The sequence below is a fragment of the Macaca nemestrina genome, chromosome 6, assembly GCF_043159975.1.
Source record: "Macaca nemestrina isolate mMacNem1 chromosome 6, mMacNem.hap1, whole genome shotgun sequence".
Lineage (NCBI taxonomy): Eukaryota > Metazoa > Chordata > Mammalia > Primates > Cercopithecidae > Macaca > Macaca nemestrina.
The window spans coordinates 100,566,876-100,590,109 of record NC_092130.1 but is presented as its reverse complement, the minus strand read 5'-3'; the positions used below and the strand labels follow the sequence as shown (position 1 = coordinate 100,590,109).

The window sequence follows — 23,234 nt, the reverse complement described above, 5'->3', positions numbered from 1 at the left end:
ATGGCCTTCATTTTTGTTTCTAATATTATTGCAAGCACAATCAGATGGCAAAGTAAGCTGACACATTGCCTTGTACCTATTTGAATCATTCTCTAATGTCAAACCCTAAAATAGTCCAGCATTCTGCAGACAAATTTCTTTTCTGAGATGCTGAGATGAAGTGACCTGTGAGACAGTATTGTTACCCAATGAGTGCAGACCAAAATGCCCATGATTAATGTTAGCACTTGCAAAATAACAAGAGCATTTGGCTTTCCAGTTTCATCTTAGTGTTTAAAGTTCTTCATAGAAACATTACCCATGACAGGGCCTTGAAGCCACCTCAGATTCTTCAAAGAGCTGAGCAGCTGGAACATGAAATTAGAACTACTGCCCTCCCAATCACCTATTTATACTTTAACCTTCACTTTCTACTATTAACAGATATTTACTCTACTTAATCTACTTGTTAGTGTGTGTAATATCTATACATGTTGATGGCACCAACTTGAGTGTATTAAAATACCCCCTTCATCTCCCTTACTGATGTCAGCCTCATGGAGGCTCTTCTTACCTCTCTCTTCAATCTCTGTCCAGACCCCTTCCACGGGGCATCAACATCTCCAAGTTGTTCCATCCCAACCTATCTTATGACCTGCTAAACTCCCTTGCATTCTGCAGCTTCCATACTCAAAACCTTTAAGATCTCTTGAATGTTTGTACGATAATCTCCAGTCCTCTTAGCCGGACACTCAGGGCCCTCCACAACCTGATGACAGCTTCATGGCTCCAATCCAGTCCAACCAATCCAGCTCCAACCCAGCCCTGTGCTCCACCTCATTGTCTCTTTCCCTTGGATGCTCTCCATCCAGCTTTTACCACACTTCCACTTCAAGCCACACTTTCAAACCCTATCACCTTCCTGGACCATTTTAGTTTACGGTGATTTTCTGCCCACTTCTAAATATATAGACTACTCATTTATTTGGTCTCTAAGTCATACACTTACAAGAAAATTGGTATGTGTTAAGTACTTAATTGTTAACACTTCACAAATGGAACAACAGAGATGGAATGAACTTTAGACATCATTTAATTCAGCATCTCCTGACATGCAGGAAAATCGCCTTTCACATTTCTCCTCTGGGTGAATATCGATTGACAGGGTGCTGTGCCTCAAATGTGGCCATTTCACCTTTGAATTGTTCTTATACTGAGAGGCATCTGCTTTTTAAGAAAGGAAAACCCAATTCATCCCATTCCAAACAGGTGAGAATCTAATGCCACCAGGGGGAAAAAAAATTATTTTGCTATCCGTCTGAATTGAGTTCCCTGTGTACAGTTTACGTCCCTGTGCGCATCTACTACTCACAGAGCTACTCTAAGCACGCTCTGCAGTGTCAGCATCACCTGGCAGTATGCTAGAAATTAGAAATGCAAATTCATGAGCCCCAGCCCAGACCCATTGAGTCGGAAATTCTGAGGGTGGGGCCCAAGAATCTGAGTTTCAACAAGTTTGAGAAGGACTACCTCTCCTATCTGAAATGGAAAACAGCTGGTCATCCTCTGTATCCTTGCATAATAAAAAATGATTAGTGTCACTATGCCACCATTTCCTTAGCGAAACAATTTTTCTTTCTTTTCCCCCCCCCCCCCCGAGGGTCTTGCACTGTCACCCAGGCTGGAGTGCAGTGGTGCAATCACAACCCGCAGCAGCCTCGTCCTCCCGGGCTCAAGCAATCCTCCCACCTCAGCTTCCTGAGTAGCTGGGACTGCAGGCGCACCCACCATGCCCGGCTAATTTTTATGTTTTCATTTTTTTTTTGTAGAGACGGGGGTCTTGCTATGTTGCCCAGGCTGGTCTGGAATTCTTGGGCTCAAGGGATCCTTGTGCCTCGGCTTCACAAACTGCTGGGATTACAGGCGTGAGCCGCCGCGCCCGGGTCTAAATAATTTCTTATCGCCCTCCCTCAGTTTGTTTTTCCTGTTATCGGGTCACCTACACATTTCACAATTGTCAAACAGGTGAGGGCACAGATACAGAAGCGTCCCGCATTCCCTCCAGATTTTATCACGCTGAGGCACAAAGAGAAAAATAGCTCCTGGCGACCGCATGAAAACCCCAATTTCAAAACAGCCACATGCAGTTTAATTTCCTTAAAAGCTTAGCCGGAAAAGGTTTCTGTGGCTTGCGACCCCAGCTGGGCTTGAGCGAAGGCTCTGCACATTGGGGCAGGGGCGGGCACAAGGTGATCGGAGGGAGGGGGATGACTCGCAGTTGTGTTTTGAGTGCTTGCTTGGGTTATCTTGTTCCTCCAGCACACATACACTCAAGTTTCTTGTCATAAGGGGAACCCTGTTATTTTGTAGACAAAAAGTGACAGAAGCAAGTTTCGAAGCAAAAAAAAAAAAAAAAAAAAAAAAAAAAAAAAACGAAGACGACGAACAAAAGTCAACGTGAAATCTCCCCAGAGGAAAAGGAACCGCGCTGTTTGTCCCTCAGTAACTGAGCAACACCCCGGACACGCAGGGCTGCCTGTGACTTCTGCGGTTTTTCTTGCACTTCTCCGCGTTGGTTCACTTCCACCCTCGAAACGCTCCAGAAGCGAGAAATAAGGCGGGGCGGCCGCCACCCCCAAGCCGCCAGCTGTGCGGGGGCCCCAGCTGCAGGGGGTCCCGGCCCAGCGTCCCTCTCGGCCCCTTCCCTCTCCCCCGAGGGAGAAGGGGCGGGTCCACGCGGCCTGGGCGCTGCGGCCGGTACGCGGTAGGGGTCGCTGCGTCTCGGCGCGCGCTCCCACCGCGGTGAATAACGGGGCCTGGCTGGAGGAGAAAGGAAACCTGCTGCGGGAGGCGGCGGCGGCCGGCCAGGGAGCGAGGGAGGAGAGTTCACTTTTACTCCAGTGTCAGCACGCGGCGGCCGCGGCTGGCGCTGGCGAGAGAGCACCGAGGGAGCGGGTCGCAGATCTTCGGGCGGCCCCGAGAAATCGGCGAGAGGCGGGATCCGAGCGCGCCGGCGGGGCGCAGAGCCCGCGAGCCTGGCCAGCGAGGGGAGCCGCGGGGGGCGCGCCCCGGGCGGGCCCCCGGAGCCTCGCAGGATGCCCCGCGAAGAGCTGCCGTCGCTGCAGAGACCCCGCTATGGCTGTAAGTGCGCCGGGCGCGCGGGGTTCCGGCTGGCCTTGGGGAGCTCCCTCCCAGAGGACGGCGTAGGAGAAGCTGAGGGAGCCGGTTGCGCGGCGCAGAGGGAACTGGAAGGCAGCGGCTGCGCGGCTGGCAAAGTTGGGAGCTGGAGTTGCAAAGGGCAGTGAACCGCGTCCCCCCGCGCCCCCCATTCCTAATATCCAGCTGGCAACCCAGACCCTCCACTCTGCATACCCCAAATGGGTGGGTGGGCAGTGCGGGGGTTGCGCTCTGGGACAGACCAGGTTGGGGTTTTAGGGGTATCAGGTGAGGAGTCCGCGGAGCTCCGGGCCGCCACCGGCTTGGGCCAGGGGGTGGCGTAAGGCACCGGATTCTTCCAACCCAGAAAGGGGGGAAAGTTTGTTTGCTGTGGCTACAGGTGGGCATCACAAGTAGGGCGCCGGCGCACTCTGCTAGTGCAAAGTCGGCTTGACTGGAAGGGCGGGCGTCTCCTCCTGTCCCGCTCCCTCGGACTTCACCTGAGCCGCTAGAGCCATTGGCCTCACAGGTGTGTGTCCCTCCTCGCTGAAACCCCCGAACCCCTTTCCTCCCCGCTCCCCTCGCATGGGAGGATTGCTGTGTGGAGAGGATGCGGCACTAGGCTCCGGGGAATCCGGTGGGAGCCCGCGTGACTTGAACGAGATGGTGTCGATTACCCAGCCAGGGCTGCCCTCGGAAAGAGGTTGCTTTGGCCGTTCGTGAGTGGATGGAGCCAGATTAACACTAACCACGTGGCTTCATATGCAGAGTTCAGAGTCCTAAACATGTGCCAGGAAGCATTTCCTTTAAAACAAACAGAAAGTTGGCCCGCTGTCTCTCCAAGGTGGCCCTGTCAGTGAACCCAAGGCCGAAGACCACAGGTTAATCTTTGCTGGCCTTGGTGGCAGAGGTACCAGGTTTGGGTTAAGGTGGTGATACCTTCAGCAGGGTGTTTTGTGTGTGTGTGTGTGTGTGTGTGTGTGTGTGTGTGTGTGTGTGTGTGTGTGGTTTTGGGTGGTGCTTAAGGCCACTGACTTGCTTAACTGAAAAAGGGCTGCTCAACTTGTGTAGGTTCTTTCCCCTCCTCCCCGCTGGCCTGTCGAAGATGGGAGGTTATCTTTCCTGTGTTACCCTTGCAGTGAGGGGGCGGCCTGAGGGCTGTAGCCTTTGTACTCTAATGCATTCAGCAGTTGACTGAGACCCAGCTTTTTGCCTTTTGGTAAACCACACAGACAGCAGAGCCTCTTGGGTTCAAGGAGGAACACTGTGCTCATTCAGTGTTTGCAGTGCCAACCTCAGGTGGGACCCAGCTTTTTGCCTTTTAGTAAACCACACAGACAGCAGAACCCATTGGGTTCAAGGAGGAATGCTGTTCTCATTCAGTGTTTGCAGTGCCAACCTTAGGTTGATGGAAGTACTTTAATGTGACAAGCTCTCAGAACATATGGTGGCTTCACTGTGTCAAATGGTAAGATAACCACAAACTTCTGTAAACTAGGTGAATCTACATAAGCAAATGATTTCTTGCTGTCACATGATTAATGTCGGCCTTCATTAACAATAGATAGTGCAAAATTTCCGTGAATGTGGTACATGAATGCAGCATTTCTGTCAGTCCCTGCATGTGCATCTGTGATGCTGCTTGATTTTCACGGAATAAATCTGTGTTTTAAGTGCACTCCAGAAGAAGCTATCGAGGGAGTCCAGATCTGGCAAGCCTGAAGCCCAGTTCACAGGGCTGCTTTCTTTGGAAATCTTCATCCAGCTTTCCTCACCAATATGGTGTAAGGGGGTGGGTGCCATCTTGTTGGAATCACTCCCGGTTACTTTCCCTCCGCTTATCAAGTGCTGGCATTCATTGGTCACTTAACACTGTCAAAAATGGAAAATATTTGCCTATGTTTCCAGACTTTCTTGTCACCCTGAAATATGAAGGCTTTAATGTGACAGTTATGTCATTAAAATGAACACTTTTATAATTTTGGTTTATGAATGGTGTATTTTCAGTGTATTCAGAACAGATATCTAGCAGAATAGATTTTGGTGTTAATAGGCATTACCTAACATTGCCTATTTATGCAGAAGAGGGCTATTTGGTGTGTTAGTGTAATTTCTGGTTGTTGTTGGCTTTCTGAAGCTCCTATCAACATGAGACTGAAAATAGTGCTGTGAGTTCTTCTTGGGAAGGCTAGGGAAGGAAAACAGGATTGTCCTTGCTCTGTTGTGTTTTAGGGCTGTGCTTTTTCTTGTTTATTGGTTTGGTAAGTACAGGTTCAGTAAAACCTCAAATTATAACGGGCGTTATCCCTAGCATTTAAAAATAAAGTAGCAATACATTGTAATTTCAGTTCTAGTGCTGAACGTTCTGAGTATAAGATGTTTGAGACTGGGCTTTAAACACAAGTTTTTGGTAGTTTGAATTAAGCCATCTATTGCTTATTTTGGGTCTGAGCTTCTGTTCAACATGCTCTCTCTCCTACCTACTTGAATCATCATTTAATTCAGTAGTTCTTATACAAAGTAACTAAATTAATTCAGCTCAGGCTGTTATGGTCTTTCTCCTCTGTACCAGGCTGAGTGTCTGTAGAAGGCCACATAATAAATTGTACTTGAGGGATTTCTTAATGAGTTCTCCATGAGACCTCTGACTCTTCTCAGGTTTCTGACAGATGCAAGATTGCTGAAGTCTCCCTGATTTGCACACAGGAGCGCTGGATTGAAATTAAATAGACTATTTTCTTTTTCTTTTTTTTTTTTTTTTGAGACAGAGTCTTGCTCTGTCGCCCAGGCTGGAGTGCAGTGGCCGGATCTCAGCTCACTGCAAGCTCCGCCTCCCGGGTTTACGCCATTCTCCTGCCTCAGCCTCCCGAGTAGCTGGGACTACAGGCACCCGCCACCTCGCCCGGCTAGTTTTTTGTATTTTTTAGTAGAGACGGGGTTTCACCGTGTTACCCAGGATGGTCTCGATCTCCTGACTTCGTGATCCGCCCGTCTCGGCCTCCCAAAGTGCTGGGATTACAGGCTTGAGCCACCGCGCCCGGCCAAATAGACTATTTTCTGTTTAATTTCCGCTATTGTTGGCCACATCTTCCTGCAATCTGTAAAGTTATTTTTGTATAATGTTAATACTACAAACAAAGCTGAAACAATTCAGTAACACAATTCTGAAGGGAAGAGGTGGAAGAAGGAAGTGATAGTAGGGAGCTGTTTAAACTAATGCAGACATAGACATAGTATATACTATATATTGTATATATAGTATTTTTCTATACTCAACCAAATTAAGATGACACTTATGCTTAGGTGTGATTTGCAAATAACTTGTGTTGTTGTAATGGATTATGCTGTATCTGCCAAATTAATTCTGAAAACACATTGCTGCCATGATCTGTCGTAAGTTTTGTTCCAGTTACTTGAGAGTTAAAAACACCAGCGAGAGCAAAAGAGGGGTTTGTGACTAGGCAGATGACTTCACTTACCACTGATAACACAATCAACACTTAAGTGACTACAGTGGGTCTCTAATGATTGCATAGGCAAGAACTGTGGTTTTCTACCCTTTACAAGATTTAGAGACTTCCTTTCATGAGATACATTGTTCAAAAAAATGGGGATCGATGTTTCACTGTTTGCTTCTTTTAAAAAGTGCAACCTAAGTCCAGCATGTTGTGGGGGCGGGGAAGGGGGAGTTGAGAAAGATTCTGGTCGAGCATTTTTTTATTTTTTATTTATTTATTTATTTTGAGGCAGGATCTTGCTCTCTCACCCAGGCTGGAGTGCATGGCTCCCTGCAGCCTCAAACTTCCCAGCCTCAGGCTGTCCTCCCACCTCACCCTCCTGAGTAGCTGGTACTACAGGTACACATCACCACACCCAGCTAATTTCTATATTTTTTTGTAGAGATGGGGTTTTGCCATGTTGCCCAGGCTGGTCTCCAGCTCCTGGGCTCAAGCAATCCTCCCTCCTCAGCCCCCCAAAGTGCTGGGATTACAGATGTGAGCCACCACACCTGGCCTGATACTGTGAGCTTTTGAGTACTGCTCTCTGCTCTTGTCTGAATGGTGATGTTACTAAGTTACCTGGAGATTGGAGTTTTGGGGTGGTCAGTGCAACTAAAGTTATCCATCTACAATGACCAATCTGAGATGAAATTTAAGTTCTGAAGTAGTTAAACGTAGTTGTGTAAAAGGGGATTGAATAAGTCTGTATTTAGCATAGCTCAGCTGTAACATCCTATCAGTGCTTTCATTTGAACCACAGAAGGGTATATACAGCCTTATCTTGTGATGCTGTCTTCAGTAGACAAAAAGTCAAGCTGCTCCCTCATATGCTGATGTTTTGGTTGAGCTTTTCAAAAGGATCTTTAAGGTCAACAGCTAAAGTGTTATTTTAGTATGCTTTTAACTTTAATTACACATGCTGTTAGCCAGAATGACTTGTTTAGGAGAGTTTAAGCTTCTAATACTGAGTTTGTTTTAGAATTTAGTGTTATTTGGGGTGTTAGTTAACTCCTTTTTCTCTAGGGAGCCAATGACTTACTATTGCCGTCTACCCTCTCACTACACAAGCTTTTTAATAACCCCTTCTATTTAAAAGCTGGGCATGTGGCTCACGCCTGTAATCCCAGCTACTTGGGAGGCTGAGGCAGGAGAATCCCAAATAGGGGAATCCCAAGCAGGGGAAAGCCTTGAACCCAGAAGGTAGGGTTGCAATAAGCCAAGATCACACCACTGCACTCCAGCCTGGGCGACAGAGCGAGACTCTATCTCAAAAAAAAAAAAAAAAAGGCTAGTATACAAACAGATCTAATGCTTACCATGTCTTCATGGTAACTAAAAGAGAAACAAAGGCCACTCAACGTCTGATTTGATAGGGTCAGGTAAGTCCTACAGGGCAGGCAGTTTAATATGGGATATGCAACAAATGTTTGTGAACTTACCAAGGGCTGGGTGTTTTTTGTGTGTTACTGTTATCATCAGCTCATTATGGCCTTTGAGAGGGCCAGTGGTTTTCCATTTCACAAAGAAGCTGAAACCCCTGGTATTGTGTCAAGGCCACCGTGCTAGCTGGTGGCAGGGGAACTTGGAAGCAGCACTGTCAGATCCTGGAGCCTTTCCCCATTGACTGTTGCCAGTTGGCTGCCCCTGAATCATAAATGTTCACCCCTTCTATGTGTTTCAGGAGTTTGTCACGATTCTCTCAAGATATAGAAACCTCTAGCTATTTATGCTGGATGTGGTGGTGTACACCTGTAGTTACAGCTACTTGGGAGGCTAAGGCAGGAGGATCACACCTGTGATTATACCTGTGAATAGCCACAGCTCTCCAGCCTAGGCAACATAGTGAGATCTGCGCTGCACCCCCCACCCCCCTGCCTGAACCCAATCTTTCTTTTTTGTTTATTTATTTAGTTTTGAGATGGAGTTCCACTATGTTGCCCAGGCTGAAGTGCAGTGGTGAGATCTAGGCTCACTGCAACCTCTCCCTCCCAGGTTCAGGTGATTCTCCCACCTCAGCCTCCCAAGTAGCTGGGACTACAGGCATGCACCACCACACCCAGCTAATTTTTGTATGTTTTAGTAGAGATGGGGTTTCACCGTGGTGGTCAGGCTGGTCTCAAACTTCCTACCTCAAGTGACCCGCCCGGCTCAGCCTCCCAAAGTGCTAGGATTACAGGCATGAGCCACCGCGCCAAATGAGACCCCCATCTCTAAAACAAAACAAAACAAAAAATGCCAAAAAGCTTGTGGCCATTACATAGTGTGCTCATTTATAAATAGACGCATAAAGTTGATTTCGCTGCTGAATTCCGCGCCCCCCACCCCAAGAAACAGCATAGAATACATGGGCTTTTTTTTTTTCTTTTTCTTCCCAGACAGAGTCTTGCTCTGTCACCCAGGCTAGAGTGCAGTGGCATGATCTCAGCTCACTGCAACCTCTGCCTCCCAGGTTCTAGCAATTCTCGTGCTTCACCCTCCTGAGTAGCTGGGATTATAGGCATGTACCACCATGCCCGGCTAATTTTTGTATTTTTGGTAGAGATGGGTTTTCATCACATTGGCCAGGCTGGTCTCGAACTCCTGAGATCAAATGGTCTGCCTTCCTCAGCTTCCCAAAGTGCTGCTATTACAGGCACGAGCCACCGTGCCCAGCCTTACATGGGCTTTTTATAGAGTACATCCAAGCTTCATCAAAGATTTTCTGTGTACTTAGAAACATCCCATCTCTTACTGTGAGGCGCTGAAGTGAAAGGCTTTTCCATAATAATATAGTGACATGTGCCCCAGTGATTGCAAATAGGATAATCTGTAAAACCTACTTTATTGCATACACTGCCCATACCTTAAAGTCTGGGATTGTTGAGAAATCAAGTAGAAACTTGCAGTAGTGTGGCCGACCTGTGAGCTTATACTTTGTCACCTTACTGCTCTATTTTATTTTTCTCTCTTGAGAGGCAGTATGGTGTTGATAAAATGGCAAAAGCTTTGGAGTTGAATAGAGGTGGGTTTGAATTCTGACTTCCATTGCCTGCCTCAGTAGCCTTGGGGTTTTCTCCTGTACCTTGAGAGGGTGTGTGGAAATGATATATCTATAGAGGTGGCTGATGTGGTTCCTGGCACATAGTGCTAAACAAGTTGTAATTGTTTCAATTAATTGAGCACCTAATACTAGCAAAATATTGTGATGAATGAAACACCACTTAGCTGCTGACAGCTTACCAGAGAATCTGGGTGACAAGTAAAAATGCTTATACTTTTAGTGCCCTTCCAAAAGTTCTGTGGAAGAGAAGATATGAGAAGGATGGATTTGGATGGGGGCAACGGGAGGGCTTCATGAAAGTTGTGGATTTGAAATGACTTTGAGGAAGGTCAGAGGAAAACCTGAAACTCATGCTAGTATATTTGTACTGTGGAATCTTCTATTTATATAGGCAATAAAGGACAATTGGAGTTGTCCTGAGGAGAGTCACCTGATGCAACTCCTCACTCATGTGTCTTCTTGTTCTTTGAGATGGTTTTTTTTAAAAAAACAAAAAACAAACAAACAAAAAAACACCCCGAACTTTTCATTAGAGACATGGGTGAGTGCCCAGTGAAGTGAGTGACAGGGGAGGCAGGTGTGGTGAGACGTAGGGATGTGAGCATTTGGTGCCCTCTCTGCTGGCTGCTCAGTGGCCTCTTCCCTATGCTTCTGGGTTTGGCCATGTCTTTTGGATGAACAGCTTTGCCAGAGAGTTTTGCCGAGGATAGGTGAATTCTCTGAGAACAGGTAAGGAAACGAGTCCTGCTTAGAGCAGCACAAGGATCTTGACAACTGAATTCTCTAGGGGGTAGGGTTTCTCCCACCTCATTTTCTCTCATTCTCTCCATTAATTGTGCCAATGTTGACCTTTCAGATTTCACTGATTTACGGTCCTGCAATGTCCAGCATCCCAGTTTTGTTGAAGAATGACTTAGACTGTGTTTCCAATTCATTGGCAATTGCCTGAGGAACTTTCACTTAGACTTTCTGTGGGATTTTACTAAGCTCTAATTGGACCGTCCTTTAGTTTTATAATTGCATATTATGTATGACTTCTTCTTGCCAAGGTGCCTAAGAGGAGCTGACAGCTGTTTATTTAGTAAATGCAGTGGTTTTCAAAGAGCAGTCTCTGGAGCAGCAGCAGCAGCAGCAGCAGCAGCGGAGCATCTCCTGAGAACTTGTTGGAAAGGCAGATGCCCAGGCCCCACTCAGACCTGCTAAATCAGAAACTCTGCGGCGGGGCCGGCAATCTGAGTTTTAACAGGCCCTGCAGTTGATTCTGATGCACTAGGGCATCAGAAGGGTAAAGGGGCATTTCTGATACATAGTTACTCTTCACAGTGCTTGCAAGTTTTTGTAAAGTAAGTGAAAACACATGGGTATGTTATGGAACTCTTTATTTACAGTATCTCTTGAATGTTTGATTTGTAAACCACATACTAACCCAGGCCTTGATTACTTTACAGGTTCATGTTTATTTTATAGAATTAATTTTGGTATGGCTTTGAGTTTGCTTTTCTTTTCTTCTGGGAAACAAATGTGATTTGGAAGGTGCTGTGGTTTGAATGTATTCCCCAAAGTTCATGTGTTGGAACGTAATCCCCAATGCAGTAGTATTGGGAGGTGGAGCCTAACGAGTAGCGATTAGGCCACCAGAGTTCTGTCCTCGTGAATGGGTTAATGTTGTTATTGTGAGTTCAGTAGAAGGATGAGGCCAGCCTCCTTTTCTCTCTTTCACCCATGCGATGCCTTTTGCCATGTTACGGTGCAGTAAGAAGGCCCTCACCAGATGCAGGCCCCTCAACTTTGGACATCCTATCCTCCAGAACTGTGCGGAAACAGATTTCTGTTCCTCATAAATGACCCAGTCTCAGGTATTCTGTTATAGCAGCACAAAACAGACTAAAACAAATGGAAAAGTTTAAAATCTCCACTGACTAGAGATAAAGCAAGGTTAGCTTTCCAGGGATTTCAGCTGGAAGTGAGGCTTTTAGGAGCCATTGGGAAGGCTGAGTGAACAGGGAACCTTTTTGTGTAAGAAAGGGAACTCTAAGCCTGGAAATTCTGGGCTTTTACTCCCTGGGGGTGGGAGGTGGGGAGCTGGACAGTAAGAATTCATAGATATCCTCCTCCATTTTTTTTCTTTTTCCTTCTAGGACACCTTAAAGTGTTTTTCATTCATTCATTTATTCATTCACAATTTTTAGAACTGTTGAATATGTTAGCAGAGATATTATTTGATAGACATAAGTGCACCCAGGTCATTCCCAAATTGCAGGGAAACTACCAATCTGTTTATTTTACTATCGGTAAAAGACAGGAGGACGTTTTTATTGTTTATTGCTTGGGCTTTCCCAAAAGAAGATTTCTGATTGGTTGTTCTTTCTCTATTACTACTAAATCTCTGAAGGAAGACATTTTAATTATTTTTTTTTTTTAGTTAGGGTAGTTTATTTCTTGATAATTTTTTTTTTAAGAGATAGGATCTCACTATGTTTGCTCAAGCTGGACTTAAACTCTTGGGCTCAAGTGATCCTCCCACCTTAACCTCCTGAGTAGCTGTGACTACAGGTGTGTACCACCATGCCTGGCATAGTTCCTGATAATTTTGTCTCAGTTCTTGTATTTTACTGGCAATATGAATTCAGTCTTTTTTTTTTTTTTTTTGAGACGGAGTCTCGCTCTGTCACCTGGGCTGAAGTGCAGTGGCACGATCTCGGCTCACTGCAATCTCCGCCTTCCGGGTTCACGCCATTCTCCTGCCTCAGCCTCCTGAGGAGCTGGGACTACAGGCACCGGCCACCACGCCCGGCTAATTTTTTGTATTTTTAGTAGAGGCGGGGTTTCACCGTGTGTTGGCCAGGATGGTCTGAATCTCCTGACCTCGTGATCCACCCGTCTTGGCCTCCCAAAGTGCTGGGATTACAGGCGTGAGCTACTGCGCCCGGCCTGAATTCAGTCTTAAGTAATGTTAATGCATATCCCAGAGTTGTCTCCAAGTAAGTAGACTTGATTTGCATGTAATTGAAGCAACATATATATCACGTACTTATGCTTAGGTTCAGTATCTAGCCAGCAGCTTGGTACCCTGGCACTTAGAAGATACTGAGTAAATATTTGCTGTTATGACAGGTTTTGCATAACATGTCTATACTATATTGTTTGTCTAAATGAGGAATTTATTTCTATTATCTGTCTAATTAAAGATCATCTCGGCAGCTTTCAGATGCCATGCAAACATTAAATGTTGAGTTTAGATTTGCTTCCATCCCCTGTGGAACTTGGGCAAGTTGTTTTAATTTCTCTGGGCCTCAGTTTCCTCATCTGTAAAATGTAGGTGGAAAATGCATCCTCAAAGGACTAAATGATTTAATAAGATGGAAACGTACTTGCTCAGAGTGTGCTCCCATGGAGTCAACACCTAAAGGGCAGGGATGGTGATGGGAGAACCCCCCTCATTTCCGCTGCCCCTTGGTCTGTATCCTTCCTTACCTCCTTGCCCGTTCTTTTTCACTTTAACAGAAAGTGGATTTAAAATCCTAGCCCTATTTTCTTTTGTCTTTTTTTTTTTCTGCGATGGAGTCTTGCTCTGTCACCTAGGCTGGAGTGCAGTGGTACGATCTCGGCTCACTGCAACCTCCACCTCCCAGGTTCAAGCAGTTCTCCTGTCTCAACCTCCGGAGTAGCTGGGACTACAGGCACATGCCACCACACCAGGCTATTTTTTATATTTTTAGTAGAGATGGGGTTTCACCATATTATATTAGTCAGGCTGATCTTGAACTCCTGACCTCAGGTTATCCGCCCGCCTTGGCCTCCCAAAGTGCTGGGATTACAGGCGTAGGCCACCACGCCCAACCCTAGCCCTATTTTCTCTTGAGAATGGGAAAATTCTTAAGTTATCTATATGTAAATACTTCAATCTATCAATTTGGGTGGGGACCAAATTAATCCTTGTGTCTGTATACTTAAAAAACTAATATGTTCTATTGTTTCCAGATGCAGCTGATATGGGGAGAACATTTGGGCTTCTGTTTTGCATATTTTGCCATCTTGCAGGCGGTCTTAGAAGTGTACTCTGAAGTTACCAAGCATTTTCTTATTTCATTTAGGCTTCCAAGCTGAAGTTGGTCATTGCTGCTGCTGTTGCTTGTTTAAAAACCTGAGGGTTTATAATGCTATCTAGATGGGAAGGAGCTACTTGAAATGTGTTTTAATCTTTATGCTTGCTTCAGAATGTAGAGTTTGACTTAGCTGCCAGGGTCAGCCAATCTTGTGGTCAACCCAGTCCTGCGGGAGTTTAGAAGGGAGGTGAGGAAGAGGAAGTACACTTTGTACACGGGGTTCATCTAACGTCCCTCCAGGCCTCACTGGCTCTACAAAGTTAATGAAGTTTTGTGTTCATAAGCTCAATGAAGCTCAACTGAGAGGACTAACTGGAATGTTGGAGCCATTAGGAATCGAAAACCTGCACTGCAACTCATGTGCCCAATTTTTAAAAAAATTCTAGCACTTTTCATATAAATATTTGCTAATAATCCCTCTATTATTCATCACCTCCCCAAAGGGGACCATTGTAATCAGCCAGTCTTGGTCCTTGAGATTGTCACTTTTCTGTTCTTTGCCCTAGTCCTACACAAAGCAGGCTTCTTAGGGTGGGATGAGGGGCCTGGTAAGATAGTCGCATAGTCAGCCTCATGAAATATGACTCCCCATTCTCCTGCCCCCTAAACTGTGCTTCTCAGATCTAGTAAGGCAGCCCACCAGAGCCTCGCTGCATGTTGAACTCTTAGGAAGTTTGTCCAAGAAATGGTAGTTATGGAGCTAATACAAACATGCTTTTGCTCTCATTCTATTCTCTACTAATGAATTTTATTTTCCACAAGAAACAAGGATACATTTATTTGTAAAGAACATATAAGGCCGGGCATGGTGGCTCAAGCCTTTAATCCCAGCACTTTGGGAGGCTAAGGCAGGAGGATTGCTTAAGGCCAGGAATTCAAGACCACCTGGGCAACATAGCAAGACCCTGTTTCTATAAAAAGAAAGTAAAAAATGAATATATAAAGATAATTTTTTTCCTCCATGGGAGCCAGGGTCACATGAGGCCCTTCCCTGCTTTGGCACTGATTCTGGCGATAGTCTCAAAGCTTTCTTCCTCAGTTCTCCAGTCTAATCTTTGCTATTAGTTTGAATTGGCTAACAGTTTGGAGGATTGTGCTTGCTTATTCCTCTTCATTGTGGACTCTGCCTGTAACTTTTCACATTGGATTAGGGGAACTCTGAGAAAGAAATGGAGCTTATAATGTGCTGCTGTGTTGTAGCTTTGATATCTCTGGAAATGTGTACCTTTCTCTGCTAAGTAGGACAAGTAAGACAAACCAAACAGGGAGGGACATCCTCAACCTCTGGACATGTGAATATTTCTAGAAGGTTGTGCAAATATCTTTTTAGAAGTTGTCTTTGGGAAGAGGGACTGGGGGCAGGAGTGGGAATATGATTTGAAATAGTTTTCACTATATGCTGTATTACCCTTTGAAAAAATAAAGCAAATGTGTGTTTTTGAAAGATCAGGTTCTACATTTATTACTCTGAGAATAATGTGGACAAAATAGAACAGCAATAAAATCTACGAGGAGTCGGGACTGTATCTTTTGGTCAATGCTGTAACCCCACTGTCTGGTACATAGGTCAACATGTCAGCAGTGATTCTGTGTAGGTAATGAGATATTTTGTGATTAATATTTTTTCTTCTTCCTCAAATTTTCAGCTATACATATTTTTATAGTTAGACTATAAAAGTTAAGTTGGAAAAATTATAACAGTTACCCTTTTCTGCTCAAGATACAAAGTTCTCTTTAGCTACAAACTCTGCCTTATGAAAATTAGTCTGGAAGATAGATCTGTTATTATTGGAAGGATTCAATGGCTATCTAATTTTCCAAGTGTGTATGTGTGTACATGCATAGAGAATGAGGGACAGAAATGTTAAGAGGCCCAGGACTCTATAGTTGTTAAGCCATTGTAGTTAATAATTTGTGAAAGGGGCTGGGCACAGTGGCTCCTGCCTGTAATCCCACCACTTTGGGAGGCTGAGGCAGGCAGATCACTGGAGGCCAGGATTTCAAGACCAACCTGGCCAATGTAGTGAAACCCTGTCTCTACTAAAAATACAAAAACTATTAGCTGGGCATGGTGGCATGTGCCTGTAATCCCAGCTAATCCGGAGGCTGAGGCGAGAGAATCCCTTGAACCCAGGAGGTGGAGGTTGCAGTAAGCCGAGATCACGCCACTGCACTCCAGCCTGGGCAACAGAGAGTGACTGTCTTAAAAAAAAAAAAAAAAAAAAAACGTGAAAGGGAAGTGTGCAGGAAGCAGATCTGTAAAAGGTAGTAATAAATCAACTAGTGTCCATGGGGAAATAAAGGTTGTGACATAAAAGTGGATTGTTCTGTTGACTCACAAAGTGAACTCTGAAGAGCCTGTGAAGAGGTGAACCACTCATGACCATTCCTTCATTCAACAGGAGGTGCTAGATGCCATGTGTAAGGTGGAATTTACACAGGGTTCATGACCAAATGCCTTCAGGGGTCAAATGTGATCACAGCCTGTATAAAATAATAGGAAGCTTTGGAGTGTCTCTCAGCTGGAGAATGCATTTGCTACCTTAGTCACTCAAATTGGAAGGAAAACATTTGTGAGCAGTATACAGGCAAAACAAGATAGATTAGTCTTGTTTAGCATCTTGGAAGCTGCCACTGGCCCCAGCATTATGCTGTAAAACAGAGGTAGCCATGGAAGTACTATCACCCTAGATCAATGAGAGACGAGAAGCACTGTGATAGCAAGACCTGCATCTAGCATCTGAGGACTTAGACTGAGGTGCCACTTACTGTGTGATATTGGGTGTAACTTCTTCGAGCTTTTTTTTTTTTTTGAGACGGAGACTCACTCTGTCGCCCAGGCTGGAGTGCAGTAGCATGATCTCGGCTTACTGCAGCCTCCGCCTCCCGTGTTCAAGCGATTCTTCTGCCTCAGCCTCCCAAGTAGCTGGGACCACAGGTGTGTGCCACCGTGCCTGGCTAATTTTTGTATTATTAGTAGAGACAGGGTTTCACCATATTGGCCAGGCTGGTCTCAAATTCCTGACCTTGATGATCTGCCCACCTCGGCCTCCCAAAGTGCTGGGATTACAGGTGTGAGCCAACGTACCTGGCCTGAGCTCTTTTTTATTTTTAGAAACAGGGATCTTACTCTGTCACCCAGGATGGAGTGTCGTGGCATCATCACAGCTCACTGCAGCCTCTACCTCCTGGGCTCAAGTGATCCTCCTACCTCAGCCTCCTGAGTAGATGGGACCACAGGCATGCACCGCTATGCCTAGCTAATTTAAAAAAAGATTTTTTTGTAGAGACAGTCTTGCCATGTTGCCCAGTCTGGTCTGAGCTTCTTTCTACTTTTGAAAAATGAGTTTCTATTTCCTCTACCTCAAAAGGGGGTGAGGTATGGAGGATTGCTGAGAAAACTGTTCAAGGTGTGTGTATATATGGTGGGAAGGGATTTGCCACTTATTTGAATAATTCACTGGTGAAGTCTTATTAGTGTTCAAACGGGTTTATCATTTAATCATTACCTCAAAGGCAATGCTATAGTAGCTTTGTGACATATGTTTTAAAATAAATAAATAATTAATTATTTTTGAAATGAAGTCTTCCTCTGTCACTGAGGCTGGAGTGCAGTGGCAGGATCTCGGCTTACTGTACCTCCGCCTCCCAGGTCCAAATGATTCTGCTGCCTCAGCCTCCCATGTAGCTGAGGTTACAGGCGTCTGCTACCACGCTGATTTTTATATTTTTAATAGAGATGAGGTTTCACCATCTTGGTCAGGCAGATCTCAGACTCCTTACCTCAAGTGATCCACTCACCTCGGCCTCCCAAAGTGCTGGGATTACAGGCGTAAGCCACCATGCCTGGCCTATTTATTTATTTTTTGAGACAGAGTCTGACTCTGTCACAGGCTGGAGTGCAGTGGTGCGATCTTGGCTCACTGCAACCTTTGCCTTCCAGGCTCGGGCCATTCTCCCGCCTCAGTCTTCCAAATACCTGGGATTACAGGTGTGTTCCACTATGCCCAGCTAATTTTTGTATTTTTAGTAGGAGATGGGGTTTCGCCATGTTGCCCAGGCTGGTCTTGAACTCCTGAGCTCAAGTGATCCACCTCCCTCAGCCTCCTAAAGTGCTGGGATTACAGGCGTGAGCCATTGTGCCTGGCTTTTATGTGCTTTTTTTGAAATGGTGTTTGAAATGAGATTTTCCTGGCTGGGCGCGGTGGCTCATGCCTGTAATCCCAGGGATTTGGGAGGCCGAGGCAGGCAGATCATGAGGTCAGGAGTTCAAGACCAGCCTGACCAACGTGGTGAAACCCCGTCTCTACTAAAAATACAAATATTAGCCAGGGATGGTGGCATGCGCCTGTAATCCCAGCTACTCAGGAGGGTGAGGCAGGAGAATCGCTTGAACCTGGGAGGTGGAGGTTGCAGTGAGCTGAGATTGCACCGTTGCACTCTAGCCTGGGCAACAGAGCGAGACTCCATCTCAAAAAAAAAAAAAAAAAAAAGAGAGATTTTCCTTTCTCCTTCAGCTTGAAAGGCAACATTTTGCATTTTGGTAATAATATCTTAGAGATTAACTTTTTTGAATCCTAATATATGATTTTTAGCCAGATTCTTTCTTGTCCATCTTAGCATTTCTTTTACTAGGAAATGTGAATTTTGAAAACAGAAGCTAATAGTAAGAATCTCTGAATTGAGGCTGGACCCGGTGGCTTATGCTTGTAATCCCAGTACTTTGGGAGGCAGAGACGGGAGGATTGCTTGAGCCAAGGAGTTTGAGGCCAGCCTGGGCAATGTCAGAAGACTCCGTTTCTACAAAAAATTTTAAAAATTAGCTGGCATGGTGGCATGCACCTGTGCTGTCAGCTACTCGGGAGGCTGGCCCAGGAGGAGCACTTGAGTCCAGGAAGTCCAGGCTGCAGTGAGCTGTAATCGTGCCAGTGTACTCTAGCCTGGGTGACAGAGTCAGACTCCATCTAAAAAAAAAAAAAAAAAAAAAAAAAACTCTAAATTGAAAAGACTTTAAGAGTAGTTTCTTTGAGACCCATGCTGTATTTCATCAAGGAAAACTACTGTGCGAGGGAGGGGACACCTGTATTTTTAACACTGGAGGATAAAGCTTGGGAAGGCAATTCTGTCTCCTAATCTGATGACAGAGATCCTCTCTTTATAAAGCTTATGGCTTATTCTTAGGAAAAGTAGGGGGGTGAGTGTGGAAGATAGTGTGACTGGGGTCACTTAATGCTTGAGAAGGTTTCTTAGGGCTGCTGGGTGTCAACAGCCCGCCAGCCTCCCAGGTTGATTACACGTCCTTAACTATGATCCACGCCAGCATAATATCCCATCTTGGATTAGAGATCGTAATAGTTGTCAACCTGGTTACCCACTGGAAACTCCAGGGGAGCTTTACCAAGAAATGCATGTTCCCTGGATGTCGTCACCATTCTCTGTTTATTTGGGGGATAGAATATTCTGGCATAGGTGTTTTTATTTTAAACTTATTTATTTATTTATTTGACAGGGTCTGGCTCTGTTTTCCAGGCTGGAGTACATTGGCATGATCTTGGCTCACTTCAGCCTCGAACTCCTGGGCTCAAGCTATGCTCCCAAGTAGCTAGCACTCCAGGCATGCTCACCACACCTGGCTAATTTAAAAAAATTTTTTTTTTGGTTGAGATAGGGTCTCACTATGGTTTTTTGTCTTGTTTTGTTTTGATGGAGTTTCACTCTGTTGCCCAGGCTGGAGTACAGTGGCATGGTCTCAGCTCATTGCAACCTCCGCCTCCCAGGTTCAAGTGATTCTCCATGTTGGCCAGGCTGGTCTCGAACTCCTGATCTCAAGTGATCTCCCACCTCAGCCTCCCAAAGTGCTGAGATTACAGGTGTGAGCCACCATGCCTGTCCTTACTAGGGTATTATTTTGCTTTGTTTTTCTTTTCTTTTCTTTCTTTCTTTTTTTTTTTTTTGTTTTGTTGTATTTTAAACATTTTCAAGCTCTCAAAACCTCAAAGAAGGATACAATGAACATCCATTCCCTTCACTCAGCTTTACCACCTGTTGACATCTTGCCACACCATTCCATCTACAGACACTGGGATGGCTCACCCCTAAGTCCTTCAGCACACATCTCACATACTGAGAAGGACATTCTTCTCTCCAGCCTCATCCTCAGTGTTACCATTACTGTGTGTTCAGTTCCATTGTTCAATATAAATTCCACACTATGATTTCCCCTGCTATGCTTTATAGCCATGTTTTAGGACCCAGGTAAGTGTCTCACATTGCCTTTGGCTGTTATTCCTCAAGGCCTTCCCCAGACTGGAACAGTGGTCCCACCTCCCTCTCAATGCAATGACCCTGAATCCTCTGAGGAGTCCAGGCCTGTTTCTGCCAGGTGCATCACATCAGGGACCTGTGTCCACCCTCCCACTACTGGTGATGAATAGATATTTTTAAAAACCTCCCTAGGAGATTCCAATGTGCAGCCAATGTTTGAAATTAATTGAATTAATTAAATCCACCCTACTTTATTTGTATGTGTTTTGTTGTGATAAATACACATAAAATTATCTTTCTTACCATTTTTCAGTGGACAGTTTTATGGCATTAAGTACATTCACATTGTTGTGTAACCATCATCATGATCCATCTCTGGAACTTTTTTTTTTTTTTTTTGAGACGGAGTCTCATACTGTCGCCCGTGCTGGAGTGCAATGGCATGATTTTGGCTTACTGCAATCTCTGCCTCCTGGGTTCAAGCGATTCTCCTGCCTCAGCCTCCCAAGTAGCTGGGATTACAGGTGCCTGCCACCACGCCCAGCTAATTTTTTGCATTTTTAGTATAGACGGGGTTTCACTATGTTGGCCAGGCTGGTCTCAAACTTCTGACCTCGTGACCCGTCCGCCTTGGCCTCCCAAAGGGCTGGGATTACAGGCATGAGACACCGTGCCCAGCCTCTGGAACTTTTTTATCTTCCCAAACTGAAACTCCATACGCATTAAATAATAACTCCCATTCTGTCTCCTCCCAGTACCAGGTAACCACCATTCTACTTTCCATTTCTATGAATTTGACTGCTCCAGGTACCTCATGTAAGGGGAATTATACGGTATTTGTTCTTTTATACCTGGCTTATTTCACTTAGCATGTCTTCAGGGTTCAACCATGTTGTAACATGTGTCCGTACTTCTTTTTTAAGGCTGAATAATATCCCATTGTATGTACAGGCCACATTTTATTTATCCATTCATTCATTGATTGATACTTGGGTTATTTCCACTTTTTGGCTATTGTGAGTGCTGCTATGGCGAACATGGGTGTACAAATATCTGTTTGAGCCTTTGCTTTAGTTTTGGGTATATACCCGGAAGTGGGATTGCCAGATCCTATGGTAATTCTGTTTAATTTTTGGAGGAATTGTATACCTATCACTTTTTAATGGAGTAAATTGAAGAACACTTTGAAGAAAAGTATCCATGACTTGAAGGAAGAAGCCAATTAGAATGCCAGCCTTTAGACTCCTGTTTGGATTGCCTCCTGGGAGGTCATGTGTAAATTCATCTTTTCTTTACACAAGATAAAGAGCAATGGGTATAAAGTCTAGCTGTGGCAGCTGGGTGCAATGGCTCATGCCTGTAATCCCAGCACTTTGGGAGGCTGAGGCAGGAGGATCACTTGAGGCCAGGAGTTGGAGATCAGCCTAGGCAACACAGCAAAACCCTGTCTCTGCAAAAAAAAAAAAAAAAAAAAAATTAGCTGGTCGTGGTGGTGTGTGCCTATATAGTCCCAGCTATTTGGGAGGCTGAGATGGGAGGATCACTTGAGCCCCAGAAGTTGAGGCTGCAGTGAGCCATGATAGTGTCACTGCACTCCAGCCTGGGTGACACCCTGTCTCAAAAAAAAAACCTAGCTGTGGCAAAATTTACTTCTTTGTGACCTCAGGTGTGATCTCAGATATGCAGGACAAGGGTTACAGTTTTTCATTTACATTAATCACAACTTTTTAGAATTTTTGAAGTTTTTGATTGTTAACTTAAATAGTGCGTAGGCAACAAGTTGCCTTTGGCCTGCATAAATAGTGTAAAACAAAGTAACAGGCTGCCTCTTGGGGCATATGGGATTTTCAAAATAGAATATTGTTTTGTTAACCTGGCTCATCCAAATACTGTGTGATCTTGAGCAAGGTCTTAACTTCCCTAGCTCATGTTGTTTAGCTATAAAATGGGGATAATAATGGTAATTATTGATTGAAATAAGCTAATCTATGTGCTTGGTGCCTGGCACATAGAAAGCATTCATTCAGTGCAAGCTATTAATAATAAAATAATATTTCCCGTTGATTTTAAAGGTGTTTAGACAATCCCAATAAACCAGAAACTGGTATTTTTAAATGAGTTATTACTCTTTTATGGGAGGTGGCATCTATTTAACTGTCTTTAGATGAGACTGACCTGGAGGCTCTAGAATGGTGTTCTTAACTGGAGCAAAACATAGCAGGGGCATGTGAGAGCTCTAGCATAACTGTGGCTTTAAAGTAAGCAGAAGCTATGTATTTCCTAAGAGTGAGTGTTGGTAATGTTTAGAGATTGCTGAGGCCACAGGGTCCAGATTAAGCAAGTGTGTTCCGAGGAGTCTGACTTCACTGTGCTTTGACTGAGGTAGATCCAGGACTCCGCAGGCAGCTGTTTTTGAAGGCTGATCATTCTTCCACTCCTTCATTGGAAATTAGCCAAGAATTATAAAAACAACAGTTTAACTCCATGCAACCAAGTGGTTGTCTCATAATGATTAGTTTGGAGCTTGTGCTAAGTACTCCGTGTGGAGTTCCCAGGATTATTTAACAAGAGAAATGCTGGCTGTGCAGGAGAGCCTAGTAAATTTTGAAACGCAGACAATCCTACTTCAGTGGAAAATCCTGATCTTAACCCTGAGTCTCTGGTCTGTCTCTGGCTCCCTTGTGCAATCTGGGGGGATTGTGCTTCATGTCTGGTAGGCGAGGACAGGTCTGTGAGAAGGAGGCATGTACACACAGCTCTTAAGAAGTGGGGACCGGCTTCTACACTTTCTGCCAGGTTAATCTCAAATGGTGCGGATAGTAACAAACACATATGATGCTTCTATATGCCAGGTGCTGTTTTAAGCACTTTGTAAGAATTGTCCAATTTAATCCTTGTAACTAAACTCTGAGGTTGGTAATGTTATCCCCATTTTATAGGTGGGAAAACTGAGGTGCAGAAACATTAAGTAACTTGCCCAAGGTGCAGCTAGTAAGTGGCAGAATGAACCAGGCAATGCTACGCCAGGTTTTGTGCGTATCATGCCTGTTGAATACAAGCTAGAAAGACAGCTTTTGGCTACTTGGTACTCTGTCTTCTCAGTAAAGGATTTATCCATTTTATTTGTTTCCTGTTTGTTCCTGCCATAAAAAATTACCGCTAATCAACTCAGTATAGCCATTAAATTTG

General features: G+C 44.9%; 1 protein-coding gene across 2 annotated transcripts in view; it reads left to right on the top strand.

Moving 5' to 3' along the window:
- The first annotated feature begins 2,813 nt into the window (after positions 1 to 2,813).
- The window catches only part of LOC105475120 (IQ motif containing GTPase activating protein 2), a 310,678-nt gene continuing 290,257 nt past the window's right edge, over positions 2,814 to 23,234 (top strand). Inside the window, exon 1 of one of the 2 annotated variants that reach the window (XM_011730127.3) lies at positions 2,814 to 3,120. In XM_011730127.3, coding sequence (XP_011728429.1) covers positions 3,075 to 3,120 — 46 coding nt within the window. In that variant the 5' untranslated portion in view covers positions 2,814 to 3,074. The remainder of the gene's footprint in view (positions 3,121 to 23,234) is intronic. The other variant, XM_024790772.2, reaches the window with a different exon arrangement.